We start from the raw sequence: 20,595 nt of genomic DNA on the forward strand, positions 1-20,595 counted from the left end.
TTACATATTTACACATATTAATGAAAACAGTAATATGGCTTTGAAATACATAAACATTCAGATGAGTTACTTTTAAATGGAAAATAAAAGCACTAAATAATACTAAATAATATAAACATACAATATAACTGCTACTACTTACAAGGTTGCAGAAATGAACTTCATGTCCTGTATAAAGAAAATGAAATATCTGTGAGTAAAACAGAAAAAAATCAAATTAAAAGCTGGCTAAAAAACCTGTGTTGGTTATTCCACAGAGCTGTAAAATAAACATCTGTCACCCTTCAGCAGGCAACATTTCAGGCACAGGGGAAATGTTGCTCCTTTGATTTGGTTTATTAATAAAAATGCTTGACTTGCATGTGCTCTGCAACAGTATACCAGAGGCATCTGAAGGCTCCCCCATGGTTAATCCAGGCCTCAGCTTCTGAAAGTCATATGACTTGAGGCTCCCATTAGTTGCTACTTGAACTTCATATTTTCTTTAAAGGGACCTCAGACTGTTAAGACATGCAAGCCTTAATATAGTGTAGATGTCCAGTGCAATGAAATATGTTGTATAAAGAAAGCCAAATACTTTTTTTAAATTATTTTTTATTTATTATTATATTGGTATGTTTTTGTATGTTTGGATTTCCTTAAAACCATAACTGGTGAGAAACAAACCTTTCAAAACTTCCCTAAAATCTTTTTTTTTTTTTTTTGGACCTGCTGAAGGTTAAGAATGTGACCTCAATGCAAGAAACATCTTAGAAGACGTGATCCAAGTCGTGTATGTAGCGAGGTTCATTATGCAGAGACAGATAAACCGTTAAATGGATGAGGAGATAGTTTTAGTTTAGTAGAGGTTTTGGATCATACTGGCTGATATCCTAAGGGAGAGAAGTCAGGGTATAGAGAGTCTATCTTACATATTAAAACTCTCCTCCCTCTGAAAATAATTCTGTCTGACTGAAGTTATTAATAAAAATGCTTGGCACTGCAACTGAACACCAGAGGCATTTCACAGCTCCTCCACTGCCAAGTTAGGCATTGTTGACATGCTGGACAGATTAGTCCAGGCCGGACCGGTAAACAGGTGAAGGAACTGATTAGATTTATAAGGAGCCGAGGGTTTTGGACACTTGCTCCTGGCTGTAAAGAGATGTATTAAAATAAAGCAGTAAATTATGCAACTAAGTAAAAAACATTTGAATGCTGCCATTAAAGCCATGGTTCAATGGCATTTTCCACCATCTCTTCTAACTGCAGCCAAACATGTTTAGTGAAATATGTGGCTAATGTAGCTAACAAACAGAACGATTATGGCCACCAGTTTAGCTTAACCAACACTCTCCTCAAACTGGAGATGTTCCAGGATGCGGTCGGGATGCCAGCTCCCCAATTCATAAGTATTGGATGGAGCAGCATCATTCCAGAGAACACAAGTCCACTGCTCCACAGCTAAATGCGGGGGGGGGGGGGGGGGGGGGGGGCATTTGGCTTAGTGCCAAAGGGTTATGTTTATGTAATACTTCTCTACAGGGACTAGAAAAGGAAAAAGAAAAGAGGTCTATAGAAAATAAGCTCATGTATAGACTATTAAATTATTAACAAACTGCTGAAGCTCTTGATTCGCATCAACATTAGGGTTAGGGTTACTGTTCGGAATATGGCTCGTTTAGATCCAGGGGAAGACTGCATCTTGAGGTCCTTTTACAGTAAGGATTAGGCCTAAGGCCGGGTTTTTAAGAACGTTTAGGGTAGATGAAATTTATAGGCAAAGTAAAAATGTAAAAAGCAATCAGCTATCTGAGGAACATGTTACAGCAGCTCTGCGGTTATATCTGCGCTCCACCATAGCAACCTGCTCCTTAATGATTTTTGATGATGACAAATGATTTTGTCCAATAGCTACATAAAGGTGAGCCGCTGGGCACAGCATAGCTAAGTCTCTGTCTCAATGAGATCTTCTTAAATCTGAGAATATAACTTTTGCTTCTGATCTCAGAATTTAGAGGGATTTGTATGGACCTAGTTACCCAAAAATGAATCAACAGAATTTTACTATTTACTACTGTAAAGTCAAGTCACTGTATGAACTTTTCAACTTTTTATACTTTTGAACTAGGAATGAAAAAAAAGAAAATGATGTTTAAACGTTTGTTGTTTAAAACATGTTTAAACAGGAAGCTGGCTGAAAAGGATAAGAAGATGGGGATCCAGAGTATCCAGAGGAACAGCCAGAGGGTCATCGCGTCCATGCAGAGTGCTCTGGACTCTCTGGTCAGGAGCAGAAATGATGTTCTCAGAGTCAATAAGAAAATTGGTGAGATGAATGAGATGGGGATTCAGCTGAGCCAGGCAAACTGCTGAGGCCCAGAAACCGCTTAGCCTGACGTGTCTACTACAAATGATTCGTTTCAGAACTGAACCTTGATGAGACTCAGAAGAAGGAGCAGGTAGCTATGGCAGAGAGCAGGAATATCCCGGCAGTGATGGAGTAATGTTTGTGACAAGTAATGACTAGTAATGCTTGTGTTCCCTATGTTATTGCTGGCTAAAAGATCTTAACACCATATAACTTGTAACACTGGTCCGTTTAGCTTCTAGAAGAAGCCTAAGGCCAATCTTTTAAAGGAACCAAACTGACAAGAAATCCGGGAAGTATGCAATTGAAAAGGAAATGCCATATTTTTTAAAGGAATCCATCAAATGGCTCATATACTGGGCTGACTTGATGACAAAAGAGCTAATGAAAGTAGCAGGACACCAGATCAGTGAAGTGGTTAATGACTGTAGTGAATACATCAGTTGATCATTTGATCAAAAGATACTAGAGGACTAGAGGACTAGAGGACTGTAATATTTATTATATGTAATAGTCCTATCAGATGGGGTAATCCCAAAAGTTCTTGTTCATTACAAAACTACAAAGATCTGCAGAGAGTGGACAAACTGCAGTTAAAAGGTTTGTGTTTTATTTATGTTTAAGAGAGACCCAACACTCACATTATATAGATTCAGCAAGGTGCAGCTTGAGTTGAAGGAGAGTGCTGACATCCATTCCCAGGTCAACAAGCTGAGAGCCAGGAGCAGAGATCCTGGAAAGACAATGCAATGTCATTTAGTTCACACTACTTAAAATAATTAGACATGTTCCTTAATGGTCTCCTAGAATATTCTCTAAAGGGTAAAGTTGAAGAAGTAGAGGAGACAGCTGAAATAAACAACATACGTACAATATGACACATCTTACATTATTTTGCCAATATATACACAACTGCAAGAGTGATCAGTGAGAACAAGGGATTTTATTTAACTCCTTAAATCCGACCTACAGATAGTGGTAGTGTACTGCTTTTTTACATAATCAGGTTTTCTACATAATCAACATACTATCATTTTTTTTTACTAATGGGTACATCATATGAGTTCTCCACAACTGATTTGATTAATTTATGTCTCTTTAGTACAGAATAATAATAAACAGAATAATGTTTTAAAAATGCATTTCCATTTCCATCTTGGTATTTGTAAACAAATACCCAAACTGGTCATACACCAAATATGACAATAGCTTTAAATACAGAAATAATAAAGAGTCTGAATGTAGACATGAATGTGAACTGATCTTGCAAAGGAACACCAGCATCTATATTGTAACACAAAGGCTTGACCTTGGTATTGTGACCAGGAGCAGAAATACACTGCATCACAAAATGCTACATGACCATATGTAGCTGAACATCTGTGCTGACTGAACATTAACAGTGCTATAAAAGAGGCTCCTCCAAGCCCTGGGGCTACACCAAGCACTCAGCAAAGGTGAAGGAGTTGTGGTGTCTAGTTGCTTGGCTTTATTAAGCTCTCGCTTTGTTTTCTTTTTATGTTGGATGTTGAATTTTATTTTGACTTTCATTGAAAAAATCTTTTTTGACTTTTCAGTGTCCACGGTCAGCCAGTAAATCTGTCATTCTCTGCTTTGACATCCAAAAAGGTACAGTTTAAGAAATCTGAATGATGCTGAAATTGTAGGGTTTTATTTAACTTTTATACGATTTGTCAATTTATGTATGGCTAAGTTAAAATATAAGATACAAGATAATAGTATGCTAAGAAATGGTTTGAATGTCAGTGAATTTGAAACAAATTCTGAACACATTACAGTGTGTTTCAAAAGACAGGATCTGCTAAGCAAGATATAGTGTAAAAAGGTACTTCACATTTAGGCATGATGGTTTCTAGTTTAAAACAAAAAATGCTACATACAACATACAGTAAGCACACATTGGGTGGAGCTATATGACTTTACCAATGACTACTACTAAAAATAATAATGAAAATAATGTATGCACATGTGACTTTACTCAACAGTAAACTGCCATCATGGGGGATGGAGAGATGGAGTGTTTTGGCCCGGCGGCCATCTACCTCCGCAAGCCGGAAAAGGAGAGGATTGAGGCTCAGAACAAACCCTTTGATGCTAAAACAGCCGTCTTTGTTGCTGAGCCTGCTGAGATGTACCTGAAGGGTACACTGAAGAGTAAAGAGGGTGGTAAAGCCACTGTCGAAACTCTGTGTGGAAAAGTAAGTGAAGGGTCAGTGATGGAATTTGATGTCTAAACACGTACCAGTGTTTGTAGTATTTATTTCAAAATATATTATCAGTCACCGTATTTCAGTATAATGAACGTGAATTGGAATACTAAATACTAGCTTGGTGCTAACAATACAGAAGCGCTAGCATGTATCTAGGCCAAACTTACTTTTTCATGCTAAAAGAACTCATGGAAATCATGGAAACCATTCTGCCACCACATGTTCATGTACATGATCTAAAACATCTTTGTTCATGTAACACGTTTAAAATACTTCTTTATTTCAGGCAAGCAGTACACTGATGAATCCAGTAAAGTGTTCCACTGTCTAAAACTACGATCCTTCTCATTTTACAGACCCTCACAGTTAAGGAAGACGAAGTCTTTCCCATGAACCCTCCCAAGTTCGACAAAATTGAGGACATGGCCATGATGACCCACCTCAACGAGCCTTGTGTGCTGTACAACCTCAAAGAGCGTTACGCAGCATGGATGATCTACGTAAGTTTAAAACTGAAAGACTGAATAAGACTGTTTATAAATGAGAGGTTACTTCATGATGACCTTCTGTTCACATCTTCAGACCTACTCAGGGTTGTTCTGCGTCACTGTGAACCCCTACAAGTGGCTCCCAGTGTATGATGCAGTCGTAGTGAATGGCTACAGAGGCAAGAAGAGAATTGAAGCCCCACCCCACATCTTCTCCATCTCTGATAACGCCTATCAATTCATGCTCACAGGTATGGTAATATTAGATCATCATAAGAGACAACATTATGAATCTGAAAATCATTTTCTTTGAGACTCAACACAAAAAACAGCTATGGTACATGTGAGATCTTAAGGCTACTTATTTGAGACATAACTGTTGGCAGTCTTAGTTTCAGAGAGTGACCAACTAATTATGTTGATATATTTCTCTTTAGATCGTGAAAACCAGTCTGTCCTGATTACGTAAGTGCACAAACATACACAAATCATTAACATCTGTTATATTAGAATTCATTACTTTGCTTTGTCTGATTAAATATGGGGGTCTTCAAAAGTCAAGAATTTATATAGTAAGCAATTCCATCCCCAGTGGAGAATCTGGTGCAGGAAAGACTGTGAACACCAAACGTGTCATCCAGTACTTTGCAACAATTGCAGTGACTGGAAAGAAGACAGAGTCTGTTCCTGGCAAAATGCAGGTAACTGAATCACTAGTTAAGGACTGTCCATGTATTTGTTTGACAATTCCTCACTAAAATATGTGCTGTGATCTCTAGGGTTCACTGGAGGACCAAATCATTGCAGCCAACCCCCTGCTGGAGGCTTATGGTAATGCCAAGACCATCAGAAATGACAACTCCTCTCGTTTTGTAAGTGCAAACAATGTTAAAACAATTCATAGAATGTAATTACAAAATAAAAACATGATGCAAATTAATATGAACACTTTTTGTATTTTCAGGGTAAATTTATCAGAATTCATTTTGGACAAACTGGCAAACTGGCCTCAGCTGACATTGAAACCTGTAAGTTTCACTGGGGTGGGCATTATAATGTGACCACATTATCTACCTTCCTCACTCTATGTGCACATGGATGTATATAGCCTACATATGTTCTCTATGTGTAAAATATTATGAATGTACAGTGTACTTTAGCAAACATAAGAATGGCCACAAATATTTCTGTATTAGATCTGCTGGAAAAGTCAAGAGTCACTTTCCAGCTGTCTGCTGAGAGGAGCTACCACATCTTCTACCAGCTCATGACTGGACACAAGCCAGAGCTGCTTGGTATGATATCTACTTTGTTGGTACTATGTTGGTACATCAGCTGTACAAAAGCTATAATAAAAGCAAAATATTTGACTTTACTATTTCTTCCACACAGAGGCACTGCTCATCACCACCAACCCCTATGACTACCATATGATCAGCCAGGGTGAAATCACAGTCAAGAGCATCAATGATGTGGAGGAGTTTATTGCCACAGATGTAAGCACAAGTTCACTAAACATTTATGGTTGTTCACTAATATGCATCTTTTATTGTTTCTTTTTTCTTTCTTTAATCTTTCTCGAAAAACTTTCCTTCCATGTCACTATAGACTGCTATTGACATCTTGGGCTTCAGCAGTGAGGAAAAAATTAACATCTACAAGCTGACTGGTGCTGTGATCCATCATGGAAACATGAAGTTCAAGCAGAAGCAGAGAGAGGAGCAGGCTGAGCCTGATGGCACTGAGGGTGAATATAATGAAATGTCACATTATTGGCTTCATACAAATACAATATGGGTACTGGACTGTAAAATTTTAATAAATAACCCTTTCTTCTATTTAGTGGCTGATAAAATCGCCTACCTCATGGGCCTGAACTCTGCTGACATGCTGAAAGCTCTGTGCTACCCCAGAGTGAAGGTCGGAAATGAGTTTGTGACCAAAGGCCAGACTGTACCTCAGGTAATGAGATATTGTGTAACTGACAAAACAAATAAGACTTTGAATTGAAAAAAAAAAAATCAACAGGAGGACCATATCATATTTCTGGACTCTACAGGTGAACAATTCTGTCATGGCTCTTTGTAAATCAGTCTATGAGAAAATGTTCTTGTGGATGGTCGTGCGTATCAATGAGATGTTGGACACAAAGCAGCCAAGGCAGTTCTTCATTGGTGTGCTGGACATCGCAGGATTTGAGATCTTTGATGTAAGTATTTACTGATTTTATTTGAAAACTCTTAATACTCTGATAAACATGTTTAATACGTTTTGCAACTGTCTAATATATTGATCTGCTGTAACAGTTCAACAGCTTGGAGCAGCTCTGCATTAACTTCACAAATGAGAAACTGCAACAGTTCTTCAACCACCACATGTTTGTACTGGAACAAGAGGAGTACAAGAAAGAGGGAATTGAGTGGGAGTTCATTGACTTTGGTATGGACTTGGCCGCCTGCATTGAGCTGATTGAGAAGGTTAGTCTACATAAAGTCAACAAGCTTCAATAAAATAGTAATAATTTGACCGCTAGTAATGCAATGTTTCTCTGTCACTGCCACCATCAGCCAATGGGCATCTTCTCCATCCTGGAAGAGGAGTGCATGTTCCCCAAGGCAACAGACACATCCTTCAAGAACAAGCTGTACGACCAGCATCTTGGCAAATGTAATGCCTTCCAAAAGCCAAAGCCAGCCAAGGGTAAAGCAGAAGCTCACTTCTCTCTGGTGCACTACGCCGGAACTGTGGACTACAACATTGCTGGCTGGTTGGACAAGAACAAGGACCCTCTGAATGACTCTGTTGTGCAGCTGTACCAGAAATCAGCAAACAAACTGCTGTCCTTACTGTATTTAAGTCATGCATCTGCTGAAGGTATGATGATCCATAACCTAAGTATGCCTAAATATAAGTAACATAATTGAGTGCTGATTTTAATCAGTATATGACTGAAGTGCTTACTGCAGCATGACAATGATGAATGATTTTGAATTCCTATAGAGGCAAGTGCTGGTGGAAAAGGTGGCAAAAAGGCTGGCAAGAAGAAGGGAGGTTCCTTCCAGACGGTGTCTGCTCTGTTCAGGGTAAGAACAACTTAAATACACTAAAATATAGCATATACAAAAATGGAAGTTTAAGTGTTTACAAAGGAAACTTGTGTTTTGTTTTGCCAACCTAAACATCTTAAACTGCACAGGAGAATCTAGGCAAGCTGATGACCAACTTGAGAAGCACTCATCCTCACTTTGTGCGCTGCTTAATTCCTAATGAGTCCAAGACTCCAGGTAGATGATCTCTATAATATGTTTTTTTAAGCTGTTAAGGATTCCTACCTTCCAATTCATAAATTAAAAACAAGGTAACAATAACTTCTGACCCTCTAGGTCTGATGGAGAACTTCTTGGTTATCCACCAGCTGAGGTGTAATGGTGTGCTGGAGGGTATCAGAATCTGCAGAAAAGGATTTCCCAGCAGAATCCTCTACGGTGACTTCAAGCAAAGGTCATTTTCTTAATATTTCAAATAGTTTCCAAATTATTAAATGAAATCCAAATTGATACAGATCCTTTTTATTACAGGTACAAAGTATTGAATGCCAGTGTCATCCCAGAGGGACAGTTCATTGACAACAAGAAAGCCTCAGAGAAACTCTTGGGCTCCATTGATGTGGACCATACCCAGTACAAGTTTGGTCACACCAAAGTAAGTGCTACTGTGCTACTCCAATATTATATTCCAGTTTGCAAAATGTTTTTTCTTAGAACAGAATTCTTTCTAAATAGCAAATCTGAGCTGCACTCGGCATACAGACATGTTTAGCACATTGTTGGTAGTGTCCAAGAAAAGTTCAGCATCAGTAGTCTTACATCCTGTACATAGGTATTCTTCAAAGCTGGTCTGCTGGGTACCCTTGAGGAGATGCGAGATGAGAAATTGGCTTCTCTGGTGACCATGACTCAGGCTTTGTGCCGTGGCTACCTTATGAGGAGAGAGTTTGTCAAGATGATGGAGAGGAGGTATACTTATGTTTAGATTATGCAAATACAGCAAAAACTGGTGAAATTATGCACCTAACTGGGTCATCTTGAATTGCAGAGAGTCGATCTATTCCATTCAGTACAACATCCGCTCATTCATGAATGTGAAACACTGGCCATGGATGAAGCTGTACTTCAAGATCAAGCCTCTGCTGAAGAGTGCAGAGACAGAGAAAGAAATGGCTGCCATGAAGGAGAATTATGAGAAAATGAAGGAGGATCTGGCAAAGGCACTGGCCAAGAAGAAAGATCTTGAGGAGAAGATGGTGTCACTTCTTCAGGAGAAAAATGACCTGCAACTGCAAGTTACATCTGTAAGTATTTAATGTCAAGTTGTAAAACTTTGAAGCATGTTGGATAATGTTCACTGGTACTAAAATCATTACATTTACAGGAATCTGAGAACCTCTCAGATGCTGAGGAAAGGTGTGAGGGGCTCATCAAGAGTAAGATCCAGCTTGAAGCCAAACTCAAAGAGACAACTGAGAGACTGGAGGATGAGGAGGAAATCAATGCTGAGCTGACCGCCAAGAAAAGGAAACTGGAGGATGAGTGCTCTGAGCTGAAGAAGGATATTGATGATCTGGAGCTCACCTTGGCTAAAGTGGAGAAGGAGAAACATGCCACTGAGAACAAGGTTAATATCTGTAACATAAAACTACAGTGTTATTCACTGCAAGCTCATTAAAATATATATATATAGATATTCTATCAAATGTGAAATAAGTCATACTGCAAACTTTGTAAAAATAGTTTCCTAATGTTTTCATAAAGGTTAAAAACTTGACTGAGGAGATGACTGCTCAGGATGAGAGCATTGCTAAACTCACCAAAGAGAAGAAAGCACTCCAAGAGGCACACCAGCAGACTCTGGATGATCTCCAGGCAGAGGAAGACAAAGTCAACACTCTGACTAAATCCAAGACAAAGCTTGAACAACAAGTGGATGATGTAAGACCTAACTAAAATAAAATAAGTGTAATAATGGACAGTTACGTCCCTTTGTTTAAAAATGCAGCTCATGGTTTTCATAAATTACAGCTTGAAGGTTCACTGGAGCAAGAGAAGAAACTCCGTATGGACCTTGAGAGAGCCAAGAGGAAGCTTGAGGGTGACTTGAAACTGGCCCAGGAGTCCATAATGGATCTGGAGAATGATAAGCAGCAGTCTGAGGAAAAGATCAAGAAGTATGCGTCACCACCCAGTGCAGAATAAAGTATTTAATTATTACTGCAGTCATTTACAAATATGCGTAACTCTGTATTTCAATTACAGGAAAGACTTTGAAACCAGCCAACTTCTCAGCAAGATTGAGGATGAACAGTCTTTGGGTGCTCAGCTTCAGAAGAAGATTAAAGAACTCCAGGTGATTTCTCTTTAGAGAAATATCACATTTTATTCACATTTGATAGATCTGACAGATATGTCAGATAAAAGAATATGTCTCTTTCAGGCTCGTATTGAAGAGCTGGAGGAGGAAATTGAGGCTGAGCGTGCAGCTCGAGCTAAAGTTGAGAAGCAGAGAGCTGATCTCTCCAGGGAACTTGAAGAGATCAGTGAGAGGCTCGAGGAGGCTGGTGGTGCCACTGCTGCTCAGATTGAGATGAATAAGAAGCGTGAGGCTGAGTTCCAGAAGCTGCGCCGTGATCTAGAAGAATCCACTCTGCAGCATGAAGCCACAGCTGCTGCTCTCCGCAAGAAACAAGCTGACAGTGTTGCTGAGCTTGGAGAGCAGATCGACAACCTTCAGAGGGTCAAACAGAAGCTGGAGAAAGAGAAGAGTGAATATAAGATGGAGATAGATGACCTGTCCAGCAACATGGAGGCTGTGGCAAAAGCAAAGGTGTGTTTATTTGACATTTGGGTGAAAAGCTCAACTTTCTAAAATGGAAATGAACTGTTTTATCCACATCTATGCAAAACCAAGTTTGATGGAATGTGTCTGAAGTATTGCACAACATAAAGCATATGGGACACACCGCAACATTTTTGAATGAAAAGCTCATTAATGTAAGGTTTTCTTCATTTCATGTACACACATAGGCAAATCTAGAGAAGATGTGTCGTACTCTTGAGGATCAGCTGAGTGAACTCAAAGCTAAAAGTGATGAACACGTCCGTCAACTGAATGACATCAGTGCACAAAGAGCACGACTTCAGACTGAGAATGGTAATTAGAGCCACAATAACTAAAGACAATAATTAGAAAGAAAGAAATAATTAGAAAGAAAGAAATAATTCAGTGCAATCTGTCATTTCTCAACTAACCTGCTTAAACCTTTTCCAAGGGGAATTTGGCCGTCAGCTGGAGGAGAAGGAAGCACTTGTTTCTCAGCTGACCAGAGGAAAACAAGCTTACACACAGCAGATTGAGGAACTCAAGAGACAAATTGAGGAGGAAGTTAAGGTACTATTAAAATGCAATATTGCCAATTTGACCCAACTTTAACACCCAAGCACCCAATTTCATAAATTAATGACTGAAAAAAATGGGTGCTAAATTTTAGGCAAAGAACGCTCTGGCTCATGCTGTACAATCAGCTCGTCATGACTGTGACCTGCTCAGAGAGCAGTTTGAGGAAGAGCAGGAGGCCAAGGCTGAGCTTCAGCGTGGAATGTCCAAGGCCAACAGTGAGGTGGCTCAGTGGAGAAGCAAATACGAGACCGATGCCATCCAGCGTACTGAGGAGCTTGAGGAGTCCAAGTAAGTTAAATATGGACAGTAATAACAGATAGACATATGATACAAATTTAAAAAAAATCAAAGTCCAAGTAAGCAAATCCTAAACAATAACAAAAAGGAAATATCCATGACAAATGAACGTAATAAAAACATAACCGTACTTGGTCTCTTCAGGAAAAAGCTTGCCCAGCGTCTGCAGGATGCTGAGGAATCTATTGAAGCTGTGAACTCCAAGTGTGCCTCTCTGGAGAAGACCAAGCAGAGACTGCAGGGTGAAGTGGAGGACCTCATGATTGATGTTGAGAGAGCCAATGCATTAGCTGCAAACCTTGACAAGAAGCAAAGGAACTTTGACAAGGTGAAGGGCTTGCCAAATCTTCATTAACCATCTACATGTTAAAATGGACATTTCATTATACTTGTCATTTTCAGGTGCTGGCAGAATGGAAGCAGAAGTATGAAGAAGGTCAGGCTGAGCTGGAAGGAGCTCAGAAAGAGGCTCGCTCTCTCAGCACTGAGCTCTTTAAGATGAAGAACTCATATGAGGAAGCTCTTGACCAGTTGGAGACCCTCAAGAGAGAGAACAAGAATTTGCAGCGTATGTACCTCAGAAATGAACACAGAAAGATTATCTCTAGAGCTTGGTAGATCTTAAATAAGAAACATATTCCTCTTACTTCTGCAGAGGAGATCTCTGACCTGACTGAACAGATTGGTGAGACTGGAAAGACCATCCATGAACTGGAGAAGGCAAAGAAGACAGTGGAGACGGAGAAATCAGAAATCCAGACTGCTCTTGAGGAAGCTGAGGTGAAGTTTACACATAACTTTAATAAGTTTGAGTTGCAGGAATCTGAATTTGCAATTTACCAATATTTTACATAATTCTTCAGGGCACACTTGAGCATGAGGAGTCCAAGATTCTTCGTATTCAGCTGGAGCTCAACCAAGTAAAGAGTGAGATTGACAGGAAGCTGGCTGAAAAGGATGAGGAGATGGAGCAGATTAAGAGGAACAGCCAGAGAGTTATTGAGTCCATGCAGAGCACTCTGGACTCTGAGGTCAGAAGCAGGAATGATGCCCTCAGAGTCAAGAAGAAAATGGAGGGAGATCTTAACGAGATGGAGATTCAGCTGAGCCATGCCAACCGTCAGGCTGCTGAGGCCCAGAAACAGCTCAGAAACGTCCAAGGACAGCTGAAGGTACATCTCAGATATTTTTACTGCCATACCTAAACCTATCCAAGTAGAGACATTTGCTATCAAAGTAGAGACTGTAACTCCTTTTACTTCAGGATGCCCAACTGCACCTTGACGATGCTGTTAGAGGACAGGAAGACATGAAGGAGCAGGTTGCCATGGTGGAGCGCAGGAATAACCTGATGCTGGCCGAGATCGAGGAGCTGAGATCTGCACTGGAACAGACAGAGAGAGGCCGCAAAGTGGCTGAACAGGAGCTGGTGGATGCCAGTGAACGTGTGGCACTGCTGCACTCTCAGGTATGTTCTACTTGTTTACAAGTTTGCCCGTTTTTAAGATAGACATTACTTGGCAAACCATTTCTTGTTAACACCTCCGACAGAATACCAGCTTACTGAACACCAAGAAAAAGCTTGAGGCAGATTTTGTGCAGATCCAAGGTGAGGTGGATGATACAGTCCAGGAGGCCAGAAATGCTGAAGAGAAGGCTAAGAAGGCCATTACTGATGTGAGTGTTTAACTACATAGATCTTCTGCCCATGTGCTTTACAATAAGAAAGCTAAAACAATCACATGGCTCATTCTCTAGGCTGCCATGATGGCAGAGGAGCTGAAGAAAGAACAGGACACCAGTGCTCATCTGGAGAGGATGAAGAAGAACCTTGAAATTACTGTCAAAGATCTGCAGCATCGTCTGGACGAGGCTGAAAACCTGGCCATGAAGGGTGGAAAGAAACAGCTCCAGAAACTTGAGTCTAGGGTATAGTGAAAATGAACTGGTGGTTTGGTTAGAAAGCGTTTTCCCCAATTTGGTTTTCATGCATGAAATATTTGTTCTAGGTGCGTGAGCTGGAGTCTGAGGTTGAAGCTGAGCAGAGACGTGGTGCTGATGCCATTAAAGGAGTTCGCAAATATGAGAGGAGAGTAAAAGAGCTCACCTACCAGGTACAAATTTAACCTAACAGCAGATTGGCTATCAGAATAATTATTAGACAAAGCAAACACTAAATCATGGACTACATTTTCAGACTGAGGAAGACAAGAAGAATGTGACTAGACTGCAGGACCTGGTGGATAAATTGCAGCTTAAAGTGAAGGCCTACAAGAGACAGGCTGAGGAAGCTGTAAGTGTGCCACCATATGTAGGGCTTGCATTGTACATTTATTGAGTGCATTAGAAAGAATGCAGTAAACATACAGACAGATTTTGGATTACTAGCAGTAAACAAGGCAATGTTTTACTATGCATTTACTTACAGGAAGAGCAGGCCAACACTCACCTGTCTAAGTTCAGGAAGGTGCAGCATGAGCTGGAGGAGGCTCAGGAGCGTGCTGACATTGCTGAGACCCAGGTTAACAAGCTAAGAGCCAAGAGCCGAGAAGCTGGAAAGGTAAACTGTGTTTCAGCTTCGGAACTTATATAAATGAATAGTAAAAGTTGTTGTAGTGGGATTTTCATATTTCAAGTAACTTTCTGCCTTCCTAGGCTATTGCACTGTATATTACTACTATTTTGCAATAGTACTATTTACAGTAAGATTTAGAGGCAACATTTTGCCAAGTTTACTACTATGTAATTATTTTAGGGAAAGGACACGGCTGAATAAAGCAAGATGACCAAGTGGGACACCAACAAGTAATCATATAATATGCATTGTCTTGTTTTTTTGTCCTTGTATAAAGTATGTTATAAGCTTAATAAATGTAATACATTCTCAATTATGCTTAATTGTTTTTTATCATCTTCATCACTGTAGGTTTAATTAAATTCTGAAAAAGACCAAAACATGTAATTACTGTAACGCACCCATACACACAGATATTTTCTTTTTTTGAAATTGAATTAAAATGAATAGACATCTGGTTTTCAGAATGGCTGCATTCAAGAAACTCTTAAATAGTAAACCTAAGCTTTGTTATAAGGCAATCACAATCACAAAATATTTCCAAGTCCACTAAGATTCGTTGCTATATTTGTTTTTCTTCCTAATAGGAAAGGACTATGTGTAATAAATATGTATATGTGAATCCATTTAATCATACTCAACAGCTTCTAATCTTTCACTGGCTTGCAAAGATCAGCCATCAGGCCAAGATATATTATCTTTCATTCTGAAGGCAATGGTGGAGTGTGCCAATTTTTATTATTCTTGGGCTGTATTTTATGGAAGACTGAATGGAAGGGATCATAATTATAAGCACATGATGTTTTCCCATTTCTGCAGGTTTTTAAATGTACGTGTCTGAGTTTCAGTGTTCTAAACTCATCACACACTTAATGTGATGCTTAATATTTTTTTAATATGTTATATTATCATATTTTGAAATGAGTGACTAAAAAGATATTTTTGACAGAACTGATGTTCATGTAAGAGGGTAAATGCTTTCTTGCTGGGTACATTCATTATATATATTGCACACATTTGTGCAAAAGATGCAGAGGGAGGTTTGTGAAATGTTTGTTCATGTTTGAGCATATTGGTGTTCTTTATATGTGGAATGGCTAGAGTGGTTCATATATTTAGAAAATGCTAAGGGTGCAGGGATACTGAAACAGAACACCAGTGGTATCAGAGTGCTTCTCCACATCTGATCTTGATGTCTAAGCAAGATGACTTGGCATGCCTTAGGAACCACAAAATAAACTAAACATGAAAGTTATAGGTCTCATTAAAATCAATTTAAAATATGGACATACATTAGTTAATAAAATATGTGCCTTTTCAGCAAATTTGGAGAGAATTGCTTATTATACAATCCTGTGAACGTTTGTGCCCTAATCATAAATGTGTGCTGCCCAAATCTTAAACTATTTTCAAACACTGCTTTATCTTATTCAAATCCCAAAAGAAAATGACCTAGAAAGTTTAAAGAATGCCTTGGTCATTTGTAATTTGTATATAAATATGAAATGTTTGAATTTCAACTTTAAGTGATTCTGCTGTGGAACATGAACATTTTCCCAATATAATGCAATTGATTAAATATGACATTATCACCAAGAAATGGGTTACTCAAGGCAGAAATACCCTGCATCAAATATTACCACATAAAGAGAGTTCTACTGTGTGACCATATCTAGCTGGACATCATTACTGCTGAGTGAACATTATCAGTGCTATATAAGAGGCTCCTCCAAACACTAAAGCTACACCAAGCACCCAGCACAGGTGAGCAAGTTATGTGGCTGAATTTTAGCTGTGACTAAAATTTCTTTTTATAAAATGTTGGCAGTGTAAAATGTCTGAATTGTGTTTTACTTTATTTCAGTGTCCACAATTTGTCAACTATTTTGCTATTCTCTCTGATTGGCATCAAACAGGTATTGAAAATCGTAACTGAATCCTGCTACCTGAAGTCTCTATTTCTAAGCATGTGTAGGTGTGTTCAATGAGTCTTTGCATTCAATTATACCAGCATATATTTAGTTGTGTGTGGACCCCCTAGAAGACTAGCTAGTACAATGGGGGTGTAAAGGGGATCCATTGAAATAAACAATAATGTGTAGGAGAAAGTACATATAAAGATTTTCTTTAAGATGACAAGAAACTAATTTGTTGTCATAGATCTATATATGTAATACATGTTCTATGTATGTATACATGTATGTGACTAGACTGCAGGACCTGGTGGATAAATTGCAGCTTAAAGTGAAGGCCTACAAGAGACAGGCTGAGGAAGCTGTAAGTGTGTCACTATACGACCTGCATCTTTCAGCATACAGATATTTTACTCACAAATTAAAAGGGGTGTCTGTAACTCTCACAGGAGAAGCAGGTCAACACTCACCTGTCCAGGTACAGGAAGGTGCAGCATGAGCTGGAGGAAGCTCAGGAGCGCGCTGACATTGCAGAGTCCCTGAGCAGCTGAGAGCCAAGAGCAGCGATGCTGGAAAGGTAAACTCCAATTGAGGAATTGTCCAGTAACTTTTTAGGATCTTTGTTCAAAAAACATCAATGGCATCAATATTTTTAATACTATAAACTACATATATATATAAAAGAAAACATTTTACACTAAAATGTGTATAATTATTCAAACTATTCTATGCCCATTTTCTTAATATAATCTTAAATAATTAATAGGAAACAACAAAATCCTAAAAACGTATATCTAAAATGAGGAATAGCTGCACGTATTGCTGTTCCTAAAATAAGAACAGTAACCTCTAAAACTACTTGGTGGTTCCTGGCTGTTCCCCCCACTGAGTAGAAACAATTCAACCAGTTTGCACTGTTCTGCATGTAGTTACCAATTTGTAATCCATAGGGTGTTATAAAGGTCACAGAGCATTATGGGTTAAGTAGCCCTACTCCAGCTCCAACCAGGTATGTAGTTTTAAGTTATTGTTGTCTAAAAAGCAAAAATATGTATTTATATGATAAGTGATACCAAGGTGGTGAATACCATTCTTACTATAATAAAGTTAGTCATTTTACTTTAGTAATGTGAATTAATGTTTACTAATGATATATGCAATTATTTTCAGGGCAAAGAGGCAGAATAAATGACGATGACCAAGTCACACACCGACAAGCAATCATATAATATGAGTTTCTTGTTTTTTGTCCTTAAATAAAGAATACTTGTAAAAATCCTACTGCTCAATCACTTTCATGTGTCAGCTTAGTTTTGAGCCTGATCCTTTTACTAAATCACTCATTTAACTAAATGCTACAAAACAACTAAATTCACATAAAATCAAGTATTCACATAGAAATGCTGAAAATCAACTGGTTGAATGCTTATGTTCAACTTCACACAATGGTGCTTATAAAATAAAGAATAAAAGGTGGAGTGCTGGAAGAAGAATATAACTTCTGTACAAGGTTGACTTATCTAGCACAGAAGCAGTGCTCACCTGGACAAGATGAAAAATGTCACTACCGCAGGCCTCGCCCAAAATGGAGGAATTTTGGGTGCATGCTGCATCCTGGACTGCCAAGCAATGTTAATCAACTGAAAAACAAAAAGTAAACTAAGTTTACAAAATGCACTCAAATAGAAATAATAACTTAAACACCTAATATAATCTAAACTCTGAAGCAAATTTCTCAGAAATGGCTCGCCTTAATTCTGAAACAGTAAGAAGTCCTCTAAAACTTCACACTAGACATTGAAATGTTGTTGCTAGGATCTGATTCCATTCCCTCACAACAACATTAGTGAGGCCAGTACTGGTGTTGGTCGATTATGTCTGCATGACCAACAGCCAAACTTGTCCCAACAGAAGTCAATGGAGCTTCATTCTTTAAATCCATAATTTTAATGGTATTTTATGGAGCTTTATTAGTCAAGTGTATTATACAACAGAATTATAAGTAACTAGAAAGTCAGTCTGGATACTGTTTGGACATGTAGTGTACACTATATAATAGATGAAGAACTTGAATCTTGCGTATCTTAGCTTTGACCAAATTTTTGTAACAGTAAAGAAGCTATAAATCCAAGAAGAAAGGAGCTCACAGCTGCAGACCGCAAGAATGGCTTTTCACCAGATGAAAACTATTACATAAATATATTCTACATAAGTGCTTTACCTTAGATATATCTGTACAATGCTCTTGCCACTAATGATGCAATAAAGGATGTCAGGGCAGCAGTAGAAAGCATGTGGTGAGATGTTCAGAAAAAAATGAACTACTAACAACAAGTATTTACTAAGTCCTATTCTGTGGATTAACTCCAGACTTTAAATCAGGCCAATGTCGGTGAAGGAGAATGATTAAAAGTTAAAAGCTAAATGCTAACATAACGTGGTTGTCATTTTGGACATTTCTCCATATACAGACACAAAGAAACAATAAACAACCATCTGCTAAAACATGCACACTCCACATTGTTTTGGGAAAGTTAAATTTTGGAAGAAAAGTGACATCAATTACAGCAAGCTGCTTCTCAGCGCCCCAAACCAAACTATTTACTGTAAGAAAACCTTGTTCATTAAAATGATTTAGACATGGTACCCTTAAACACTAGGCTAAGATTAATCAATAGCTCTTGAATGAAAAGAATGAAAGAATGTATGCAGTATACTGATCTATTCAAGTACTGACTGTGACAACTGTGATCAGTAGTGATGCGTACTACATCACTTTAAGCCTCTAACATACATTTATGTACCTTCTTCATCCAAAATGGCTTGAAAAACAACAGAAAACAATAAATGAACTAAAAACAAAATCTTCAGTCATCTGTCTAATACCCTCCAGAAGCTCAATCAGTAAAGAATAAGAGAATCCTGTTCATGTTGAAGCTCCATTTTTCCTAATTAAGACCAAATACCTTTATGAATGGAACACAGGCCTTTAATAAAACACATGTAACACACATATACAGCACCTGTTCACTCTACACCACTTTCCTCACTCTACACCACTCTACTGAACACCAAAACGACACTGATTACACAATATAAGCCTCTTCATAACAGGAATACAGACACTTACTTCAGATGACGACTGCACCTCTTAGGACCTGGAGAGTCTTACGCTACACAAATAAAGTTTTTTGCACTTGTCTTCAGAAGTACGCTAAATAATCAAGTGTGTACAATCTAAGCTCACAGCAGACTCCTGAGACCACTACTGAGTCTGTTGCTATTTGTGTTTATTCCTAATAAGAACATAAAATGTATGATATTGGGTTTCATATTTATGAATCCAGAGCATCTGGCATAAGCACCCTATTTTCATTTTAGATGTAAATGTTATAGCCTGGCATTTGCAATAAATCTGAGTCATGAATTTAGCCATGTTAATGTGATCCCCCTGCTGGCAAAAGCTAGAGTCCAAAATATAATCATTTCTACTGTCCTCTGAACAGTTTACAGTTTTCTAGCTCTTTGTACGCTGTCAGATAATTACATTAATAACAACAACACTGCTACTACTAATAATAATTATAATTAAAATAACCATCATTAACAAAATTTTATCATCAAAATTTTCTAAATGGAATTTCAGCTCTGTATGTGCACCCATTTCAGGTAAAAGAAAATATCAGTGATCTCTTTCTGTAGGTTAATTTCATTTTTACAATCTGTTACAAATTGAATTTGTATGAATTGTAGTTGTTTTTTTTCTTATATAATCTAAATAGTTTTTGTTTTCTGTCTGGGTGGAGCAAGTACAGTAAATTTTATTTTGAAAATGCAAAGCTTGCAGTGACTGAAACTGAACACCGGGGACATTAGTCTGCTGCTGCACTTCTGATCAAGTTTTCTCTTTAGTGCCAGAACTCATAAAACTATGACTTGAACTTCAGTCCACACATACAGAATTAACCTCTTTCCACAGGACCCCAAGTGGCCGTCATTTCTACGTCATTTCATTTTAAATGAAAGGGCTCCTCTTTAACTGATCTTTACTGATGATTCTGTGTTTACATGATCTAAAAATGCTCAACATTCAAATTTATTGTCAGAAACTCTCATTCTGAACAGGAAACACATCACTCCAGTTTTACTGAAATGAACTGTGAGCTCTGAATTACTGATACAATTTACTACTGTCAATATTACAAGCAACACCGTAACCCCTGTGATAGCAGATTGAAACCACACACACACACACACACACACACACACACACACACACACATATATA

General features: G+C 38.4%; 1 protein-coding gene across 1 annotated transcript; it reads left to right on the forward strand.

The window, feature by feature from the left end:
• Positions 1 to 3,942: 3,942 nt before the first annotated feature.
• Positions 3,943 to 17,495, forward strand: LOC140543330 (myosin heavy chain, fast skeletal muscle-like). The gene is made up of 40 exons (XM_072666410.1): positions 3,943 to 3,979; positions 4,357 to 4,569; positions 4,938 to 5,081; positions 5,164 to 5,320; positions 5,507 to 5,534; positions 5,662 to 5,770; positions 5,849 to 5,941; positions 6,034 to 6,097; positions 6,266 to 6,364; positions 6,462 to 6,565; positions 6,678 to 6,816; positions 6,913 to 7,031; positions 7,129 to 7,278; positions 7,376 to 7,546; positions 7,637 to 7,943; positions 8,091 to 8,152; positions 8,266 to 8,353; positions 8,453 to 8,570; positions 8,648 to 8,771; positions 8,949 to 9,085; positions 9,165 to 9,420; positions 9,501 to 9,743; positions 9,881 to 10,057; positions 10,148 to 10,293; positions 10,382 to 10,472; positions 10,560 to 10,949; positions 11,150 to 11,276; positions 11,395 to 11,513; positions 11,614 to 11,810; positions 11,964 to 12,147; positions 12,222 to 12,387; positions 12,475 to 12,599; positions 12,683 to 12,991; positions 13,084 to 13,287; positions 13,371 to 13,496; positions 13,578 to 13,748; positions 13,829 to 13,933; positions 14,017 to 14,112; positions 14,248 to 14,379; positions 17,478 to 17,495. Exons 2-40 carry the CDS (start codon positions 4,369 to 4,371, stop codon positions 17,493 to 17,495), a joined length of 5,796 nt encoding a protein of 1,931 aa, XP_072522511.1. The 5' UTR covers positions 3,943 to 3,979; positions 4,357 to 4,368.
• Positions 17,496 to 20,595: the final 3,100 nt, after the last annotated feature.

The sequence above is a fragment of the Salminus brasiliensis genome, chromosome 21 (genome assembly GCF_030463535.1).
Source record: "Salminus brasiliensis chromosome 21, fSalBra1.hap2, whole genome shotgun sequence".
Taxonomy (NCBI): Eukaryota; Metazoa; Chordata; class Actinopteri; order Characiformes; family Bryconidae; genus Salminus; species Salminus brasiliensis.